The following is a 9,751-nucleotide window of genomic DNA, read 5'->3' on the forward strand; positions in this document are numbered from 1 at the left end:
CCACTTCTTATACCAAGTAAATTATTTTTGAGATGCTTCAGATTGTAGCACTGGAAAATAACAATTGCAGCAGTCTCCTGATTGTGGGGCACATTGAGATGGGCAGCTAGGGACCCCCTTCAGAATCCTGCTATAGCTATTTGTTTCAACACACCCCACAACCAGAAGAGTTCCTATAGTCATCATTTCCTAGCCCTTTGTCTGGGATGTTGCTTGGCTAAAGAAATAAGTTTTAAGGGTCACATTTAATACTTAGTGACTATAAATATGAATCCCAAAAGTTGCAAGATCATAAGCTTGCAATCTTATAAATATTGAAAAGGAGCTAGCATTTACAGGGAGTCCCCAAGTTACAAACATCAGACTTACAAGGGGTGAGACAACAGAAAGTGAGAGAAATCTATCCCTTGGAAGAGAAATTCACCCCTGAAAGAGTTATCATGGGGAAAAGCTATCTCTACTGAAGCTTTCTCATCAATCCTTGTTGGTGATGTCTTCCTATTACATTTGATACAAGTTTATGATTTAAGAATTGATACAGTACACAATCAATACAAGTCACACAAGCAATATACTTTTATACATTTATTAAAGAGTTGAGACATGATATAGTTCAAGGTATAGTTGATGCTGGGTCCTTCCGGAGCCTCCAGCAGCTTAAGTATTACAGAACCTCAAAAGAGTGGAAATGTTTTTTAAAAAAAATAAAGGAAAAATAATATATATGTTGCTTGAAGTCTCTGTGAAAGTCCAGATCAATTTGGGGAGGCATGTGCTGTGGCTCAATAAAAATATCAGTTGCTGACTCAGTTATATACAGAAGTAAAATTTGGTCATGTCAAACTTCATAATGGATTAAAATTGTTTCCTATTTTATTTCTGAAATTTTATTGAAATATTTCTGACATTAACCTCTGAAGTAATACTGGAGCTATTCTACTATGTCCTGAACATGAGAAGATGCTGGAGCATATGCACCTCAATGTGAACTAGACTTTTACTCACACATATTGTATCAATAAGTCCTACCAGCAGCACCTACTTATACCATTTTTGACTATTGACATGGCTGCCCTGATGAAAATTGTTAGAATGGATAGTGCCAGGTGAAGCTGAATTAAAATTCACTTATTTTAGGAGATCATTGCATCTGAGGAAGTGGGTTCTTGTTTCCCAAACTACCAAGTTCTATATATGGGTAAACCAACACAAGGAAATAAGTTTTGTTAAATATCCTGATGTATGAACTCAAATTATTCATAAAGTAATAGGATTAAGATGAGACACACCATTTCCCTCTATCTCCAAGAGCGTAATCATACTTTCATTCATGCTTGGATCCAAAGTACAATGGACTCTCAGTATCTGCTGCAGTTTGATTCCAGGACTCCAGTGGATACTAAAATCATGTATGCTCAAGTTTCATTCTATGCAACAGTGAAGTAAAATGGTGTTTCTCATATAAAATTGTGAACAACTTAAATGGTTGCTGGAGAGAGCCTGACAATTTGTGGAATGCTAGAAGGGGAAGAGGTTTTATTTTGTGTGCGATAGGGGTTTTGGGTGTGTGCAGGGTCTGTTGTGTGTAATACGTTGTATGTCTTTGTTTGAATGTTAGGGTGAACTCTTATATTTAATTTTTTTTAAAATGAGTACAAAGCCTAGATTGAAAATAGTGGATAACATGTAGAAATAGCAATTCTATATGTTTTGAGTTACTGATAATAATATGTACTCAATGTTACAATTAACAGGTTGATTGACTAATTTTGTACATTTCAAAATTATTGTTATCTGACTATATCTGTTATAATTTGCTGTTTTGTTATGTACCATAACATTAATAAACTGTTTACCCACCAAAAAAAGAAAAAGAAAAGAAGGGTACAACAGGTAGGGCTACATATAAATATAGTGGTCAGTATGTAATAAAATCAAGGCTTTGCTTTTAGGAATGCTTTTGTAAATATTTTTGTTCCATTGGTGATTGAATCCATGGATGAAAAGCCCATGGATATGGGGGGCCAACTATAACTGCTTATATAAATTTGGTACACCCAGGTATATCAAGTTTCTATGATAAGGACTGAGATTCAAAATGCTTTCTGAGTGTTGGTGTCTAAAGAAAATATTTAAGCACCTGAATAATTTTTGGCACTTGGAACAGCTTTGTCTCATGGTAGACATTATTAGCATTATCTCTGTGCATAAAAACACATAAGTGCAAAATAATAGTAAAGGGAATGTGACTAAAAGTTCAGAGTAAAGGATGGGTGTGGTCAGCTTAAATGAAATTGTTCATATATACAATATACATTTCCTGTTTCCACAATGGAAAATACAGAAAGAACGAAAGGAAAGTGGACTGTCTCTTCTCATATGATACAGTATTTAAGTTGAAGACATCTTTCAAATTGAGTAATCGTTCTTTTTGATGAAATAGTAGCTTTGCTCACTGCGGTTTGTGCACGTTTTGAGCCAACCCACAACTTCATATCTCACATCATCATAATAAAGTCTTATTACCTTAACAGGTGAGCTGAAAGTCTCTCCCTCTCTGCCTCTTTCTTGTTCACTCATATTCTCTCTCTTGTGCTCACACATTTACAGTCTCTGTTGTTGTCAGTGCTCTGTTTCATACCAAGACTCTGTAACTTGAAAAACAATCTACCTTTATTCCTCTGCAGTGCCAAATACCAGTTTCCAGTGTGTTTTGGACTAAGAAAAAATTGAGCATCTCCACCAGCCTGGCGTCTGATTGTGAGATGGTGGCCCTTTTTCTCACCATTGCCTTTTCCAGCATTGTGGCTGGCTTCTCCAAAGGTGAGTTCTTAAGACAGGTCAAAGATCGACAAACAGTTCTCTGTAAAACAGTAATCCAGGAAAGAGAAATACACTGAAAACTAGGACTCTTTTTAATGTATTGTTACTGCTCCTATTGTGTATGATGCTGCTGATGTTATCTGCATTTGGCTATGTACATGGTGTTGTCTACAGATGAGAGAGCAGGTCGCTCCACAGGGAACTTGCAATCTATTACGTACTTATTTTAAGCATTTTTATACTTTGTTATTTAGTAAACAACAACAATAATAAGACTGAGCTCCCAGAATGGTTCAATAGGATCAGATTATAATTTTTGCTGCAATTTGTACAATTCTGAAACCTGTAATACAAAAATAAACCATTCAAACTATGATGAAAAGATGCTTTCTTTAATAAGTCATGCTTAAATGGTGGCACAGTGGGTTAAACCTCTGAGCTGCTGAACTTGCTGACCGAAAGGTCGGTGGTTCAAATCTGGGGAGTGGGATGAGCTCAACCTGTTAGCCCCAGCTTCTGCCAACCTAGCAGTTTGAAAACATGCAAATATGAGTAGATCAATAGGTACCGCTCCAGTGGGAAGGTAACGGCACTCCATGCAGTCATGCCGTCACATGACCTTGGAGGTGTCTACGGACAATGCCAACTCTTTGGCTTAGAAATGGAGATGAGCACCAATCCCCAGAGTCAGACATGACTGGACTTAATGTCGGGGGAAAACCTTTACCTTTACCTTAAAAAATGCCACCCATTTTCAAAATGCACATAAACTGTGTTCATTTGAGTCAGCCCAGATTACAGGGGACAGGAAAACCTGTGCAGAACCAGAGCAGAACAACATTGGTGGTAAGGTAGGTAGTTAAAGGTTTTCCCCTGATGTTAAGTCCAGTCATGTGTGACTCTGGGGGTTGGTGCTCATCTCCATTTCTAAGCCGAAGAGCCGGCATTGTCCATAGACACCTCCAAGGTCATGTGGCCAGCATGACTGCATGGAGCGCCGTTACATTGGTGGTAGAGAACAGGAATGTTGACATAATTACACATGATAGATCAGCCTTATCCTTATCAAGGAACTCATGACTACCTTTCCCTATGGTGAAGATCTATTTTGTTTAGTCGTGTTTAATTATGATGTCTGCATCTTTGTTGATTTTCCAGCAGTCATGGAAGTGACCCAGCCAGTGTTCACAGTGGTGAAAAGCCAAGGGGCTGCCAACTTCCAGTGTGGATTCACAAACACCGAGGATGCAAGTAAACTCAGAATAACTTTGCTTAAACAGGAGGGCAATGAGTCTGTCCAGATATGTGCATTGTCTTTTCCTTTGGAGGAAGGCAGTCTATTCAAGACGAATGAGGATGGCATCCAGTGCCAAATTCATCCTGGCAGAGAGAGTGTAAATATTACCCTTTGGGGTCTAAAGGCCACTGATGCTGGGCTGTATGTGTGCCAGATGGAATGGATTTATCCTCCGCCCTACTACTCAGTCCTGGGAAGTGGGACCCAGCTTTTTCTCCTTGGTGAGTCAAGAAATCTTATGGGTGGTTTCAGCTGATTTTTGATGAAAAAAGGAACCTCAAAATGAAATGCTGTGTTTCAGGCATTTCAAGAGTAGCCAGATTGAAAAATAGAGAGGGTTCCATATCTTTCATGACTGTGGAAAGAAGGAATTTCAGCAGGTGTTTGCTGAACTTCCCTCTTCATGACAACTATTAAAGTTTTCTGCCTGATAACCTTTCATTCACCAGCCTTAAACATTGTAACTTCTAAGGGCCCATCCAGGCAGGCCTTAAAACCAAGATCAGTCTCGGTTTTACTGGAGGCATGCAAATGATGCTTCCGGTAAAACTGAATAAATTAAACACCTGGTAAAACCTTAGGTGGATCCTTAGGTAAGATCCAGGTGTTACCAGGTGTGGGCTGTGTGTGGCCACATCGATCCACACAGCCATCTCCAGGAGCCCGTAAAACTGAGAGGGCACCCACCCTTTCCCCAAAACCCCAAAAGAAGCCCTAAAAGGTTTTAAAAATTGCCCGGCCATCATTATCTTCCTCCTCACACCCTCCTGGCATGAGGAAATGACACACCAGGAGGGTGTGAGGAGGAAAATAATAGTGGCTGGGCATGTTTTTTAAACTTTTAAGGGTTTTTTTGGGGGGGGGGGTTAGGGTGGCTGCATGGCATCCCAATTGTTTTTGGGATGAATGAAGACACCCTCCCCCCGGGAAAGCCCATTTTTTGGGGTGTATGGAGACTTAAACCTACACTGAAGTGGGTTTTTTAAACCTGCTTCGGCGTGCATTTAGGTCATACGTGGAAGCGCCCTAATGCACGCTGGCAACCCCATTTGATTCAGAAATCTTATGCCCCATCTATACTGCCCTATAATCCAGGTTCTGAATCCAGATTATCTACTTTGAACTGGATCATATGGCAGTGTAGACTCATATAATCCAGTTTAAAGCAAATAATCTGGATTCAGAAACTGGAATACAGTGTTCCCCCACTACTTCATGGTTCACTTTTCATGGATTCGCTGTTTCACAGTTTTTCAATAAACCATAAAAGACTATTATAAATCATAAAAAATTACAATTTACAGTCTAAGGAAGGGAGGAAGGAGAAGCCAAAGGGACAGAAAAGGAGCCCAAGTGGCAACGGGAGGAGAAGGAGGCGATTTATCAACACACAATTGGTTGATAATACCTAAAATAATGTATAACTACTAAAATAATTAGTAAGCAAGTTGATGATTACCATTTTGATGAGCTTTTGGAAAAGCAATTTTTTAAAAACTTTAACTCTTAGGATTGGCTGGAGGATTCTGGGAGCTGTTTTCCAAAAATATACCTTTTTCAAGCTCTGACCTTAAATCCCTGTAATATGTTGCCTTCCCCAAAAGATTCACACACCTCACCAAGTGTCCTGATTTGTCAGGGACAGTCCTAATAAATCCTCTGCTCTCCTAATTTTTCAGCTGCTTTTATAATCTTCCTGTTTCTCTCCCCTCCTCCCAATTGGCCTCTTTGTTCTGAGTTTACTTCAGTTGCTTTCAACTGCGTTCAAAGGGAAAAATAGTTCACACTTAGTTTACTCAAGAGGGATGAGAGGGCCAAATAAGGACAAGCAAAATACAAGAGTATTTTTTTTAAAACCCCAGTAACCTTTCATTATATATCAGGACTGCCTCAGATTTAGATGTGGCTTTGCAAACACCAGTTGAGGTGAGAGGAAAGTTTTTTTGGTTTTAATTTTTGATTGGGAAAACCAGGGAAAGATATGTTATACAGTAGAGTCTCACTTATCCAAGACTCGCTTATCCAAGGTTCTGGATTATCCAAGGCATTTTTGTAGTCAATGTTTTCAATATATCATGATATTTTGCTGCTAAATTTGTAAATACAGTAATTACAACATGCGTATTGAACTACTTTTTCTGTCAAATTTGTTGTATAACATGATGTTTTGGTGCTTAATTTGTAAAATCATAACCTAATTTGATGTTTAATAGGTTTGTCCTTAATCCCTCCTTACTATCAAAGATATTCGCTTATCCAAGCTTCTGCCGGCCCGTTTAGCTTGGATAAGTGAGACTCTACTGTATTGTACTTACAATAATGATTGGGAAATTATGTATTGCAGAGAGAGATGCATGCCCAGCTGTATATCCGTATTTTTGGATTTCTGTGATGATTGCTTCTGGATTGCTTGGCTACAGTATTTTAATCACAATCTACATGAAAACAAAGGTGGTAAGTACTCCAATGCTAACACTATGTGTTCACATTTGGGAATCATAGAATTGGAACAGACAGAAGGATCATGCAGTCCAGCTCCATTCTGTGAAGCTGAAACACACAATCAAAGCACTCTTGATGGATGGCCATCCTAACTCTGTTTTAAAACTTCCAAAAGAAAGAGATCCCCACACATTCTGAAGCATAAGATCTATTCGAATAGTGAATAGATCATAAGACATTATAATGCCATGAGCACAATCATCTTCATTCTGGTTTTGTGCCTTCAAGTTGTTTCTGAAATAGCAATCCTAAGGTGAATCTATCATGGATTTTCTTTTGATAAGATTTGTTTGGGCCTTTACCTTCTTCTGAGGCTGAGAGAGCTTACCCAAGATCACCAAATGGGTGTCCAAGGGATTTGATTCCTGGTTTCCAGATTAGTAGTCCAACAATCAAACCTTAGGACAGTGATTCTCAACCGGGGGTCCTCAGATGTTTTTGGCCTACAACTTCCAGACAGGTTGAGAACCACTGCTTTAGGATACAGGGCAGTGTAGATCCAGCCTGAGTCAATGGGTCTACTTCAATTTGGCCAAAGCAGTAGGATTTGGGCCCATTAAAAATGATAATAGCATGCAAGGTTTTTTTTTCAATGTGAATGATTACATTGACAATTTGTCTCTTTGGATCACACCCGGGAAATTCCAGGAAATATTGATGCCATTTGCAAATTGCAGAAGAAGTAGGACAAAAAAGCAAAATTGATTACCTTAATAATACACATATAAGAGAGAAACGCAATATTGTTAGGCACCTGAGTCCATACTACTAAGATGGGAATCTGAAGAAAGTGGTAGCTGCTTCATAATATCACCAAGCACTGTCATGACGTCAGGTTTATGTTTTATGAGAAGTAATGATGGCCGTCGTAGACTGCATGTTTGAGGAGAGCCAAGAGAGAAGTTACACAGGCATTTCAAAACACTCGGAATAACTTTTCTTTGCAATGCCAAACTTATATTTCTTGTATTTTACAGTTACGAAAAAGCATGTATTTTACGCCTGGGATCTACGAGAAAATTATACCGATGTAATCAAGAGAAAACTGCCATTGAAAGAGAAGAAATACTAACTTCTGTGAAGTTTTTATGAAGAAAATGTATTTCCTAATACATAGGAAAGCAATTTTAAATCTCTTGATTGTGATTGGTTCACAATGAAGAGGAAGGTCTATGCATTAACATAAAGAAGAATAACAAATTTACACTTAGTTCTTGAATTTCTTAGGATTTATCCACATAATTACATACACAGAATGATCTTGCAGAAGTGATTCCACAGTAAAAATAAACAATATATTCTGGCTTGAGTTAGGAAGTTCAGCAAAACCACCACACAGAGCTTGTCCTGTAATGTATCTCTGCAGATTGCAGATTGTTTACTTTCTTGATATGTTGTGGTTATTACAGTGTGAGAAAGTTTGACATATTTTGTTTTAAAAGTCAATCTTCTTATTTAGGCAGTCTCAAACCACCAGGGATCACAAAGGCAAAGAGATGATATCTATTTTCCAATAACCAATCAGATGCAGATACATGATGTCACAAAATCAAATTGAAGTAATGTGATTAACATTGCTTGTAGCCTAAAGAAGCCACATTTCAGTGTAATTTAGTCAATCAGATCTGAACGTGTGTGGTGACATCAAAAATGACATCAGGGAAATGCTTCTGTTCTCCCTCATTTTATTCATTTACCAAGCACACAATGAGTATACAACAACAACAACAATTCTTTATTGATTAGTCACTTTTGACCATATCAAAACATGTAAAACATACGATACATACACACTGAGTATACATGCGTTTGTGGGATGTTTACCCTATCTCCAATTCTGAATCTGCTCTAGTTTTGTATTTCTAGCATTAGATCACTGAGACATCATTTCCATCTTCGCCTCCCTCAAAGAATTTCCTCCTACCAGAATGATGGTATTGAAAGGCCATCCTTGTTCTCTTTATTCAATGAAGAATCTACCACATATTACAGCTTTTCATGCTTCATCCCCCCATCTTATTCTCATTTATATTGTATTTTAAATAAATGTTTTGTAAATATAAGTATTAAATGCATCTTCATTGGTTTCATCCTATAAAAAAGCTCATAAGGCAATATAACTCATTGCAGTTGAGTGAATGTACAGATAGGAGTAATCAGTTTCCAAATTATCAAGATTGTGTCTGACTGCAGAAATTAAAACCAGAGCTCAGCACATTAATTAAAAGTGGGCTTTTTAAAAAAGAGCTTCATCCCACCATCATGATTGAGTTAAACATTATTACTGTTCACTGATAAAAGTTTAATTTACTGCAGTAATTATTCTATTAAATCATTTTAAAGAAGCCACAGGCAGAATGCACGCTAGAGCTCTTATTTTGTACAAAACCGTACCAATCTGCACACCTGGCGCCCTTTCACATCACACAATTATGGCATTATATTTCCATTTCAAACACACCTTCCAACATTTCACAGGTGAAAATGTGGACACACGTGTACGAGCAAAGGTTATTAATGGGAACGAAATCCTGTGTCTGGCAGCTTAGAAGAGGAGCCATTGGGATCTTAAAACAGAATTCTTCTCTGGTTCCATTGACCAAACCACAAATCCCAGGAATCAATAGGATATACCTATAGCAGCTAAAGTGAAATAATAGCTAAAGGTAAAGGTTTTCCCCTGACATTAAGTCTAGTCGTGTCTGACTCTGGGGGTTGGTGCTCATCTCCATTTCTAAGCCGAAGAGCTGGCGTTATCCGTAGACACCTTCTAGGTCATGTGGCCAGCATGACTGCATGGAGCATCATTACCTTCCTGCCGGAGCGGTATCTATTGATTTACTCACATTTGCATGTTTTCAAACTACTAAGTTGGCAGAAGCTGGGAGCTAACAGTGGGAGCTTACTCCATTCCCCGGATTCAAACCATCCAACCTTCGGTCAGAAAGTTCAGCAGCTCAGTGGTTTAACCCACTCCGCCATGGAGGCTTCATATGTGTAATATAAGAGCTTACATGTTTAATATAAAAGGGCCTCAGAATTCCTGTTCTATGCAAGGCAGGCAGGCTGACCAGACAGCTCCAGGATCAATGCCGGTAAAGCAACTCACAAAACACAGACAGCTTGGAG

At 38.5% G+C, this 9,751-nt stretch overlaps 1 protein-coding gene across 1 annotated transcript; it reads left to right on the top strand.

The window, feature by feature from the left end:
• Positions 1–1,790: 1,790 nt before the first annotated feature.
• On the top strand, positions 1,791–8,685 carry ctla4 (cytotoxic T-lymphocyte associated protein 4). The gene is made up of 4 exons (XM_062962280.1): positions 1,791–2,823; positions 3,985–4,341; positions 6,465–6,574; positions 7,600–8,685. Exons 1-4 carry the CDS (start codon positions 2,766–2,768, stop codon positions 7,654–7,656), a joined length of 582 nt encoding a protein of 193 aa, XP_062818350.1. The 5' UTR covers positions 1,791–2,765; the 3' UTR covers positions 7,657–8,685.
• The last annotated feature ends 1,066 nt before the right edge of the window (positions 8,686–9,751 follow it).

Source organism: Anolis carolinensis, chromosome 1 (assembly GCF_035594765.1).
Source record: "Anolis carolinensis isolate JA03-04 chromosome 1, rAnoCar3.1.pri, whole genome shotgun sequence".
Taxonomy (NCBI): domain Eukaryota; kingdom Metazoa; phylum Chordata; class Lepidosauria; order Squamata; family Dactyloidae; genus Anolis; species Anolis carolinensis.

Coding starts and splice junctions, on each gene's coding strand:
- ctla4 (XM_062962280.1), top strand. CDS start 2,766: ATGGTGGCCCTTTTTCTCACCATTGCCTTTTCCAGCATTGTGGCTGGC. Junction 2,824..3,984: donor TGTGGCTGGCTTCTCCAAAG/GTGAGTTCTTAA, acceptor ATTTTCCAGCAG/TCATGGAAGTGACCCAGCCA. Junction 6,575..7,599: donor TCTACATGAAAACAAAGGTG/GTAAGTACTCCA, acceptor TGTATTTTACAG/TTACGAAAAAGCATGTATTT.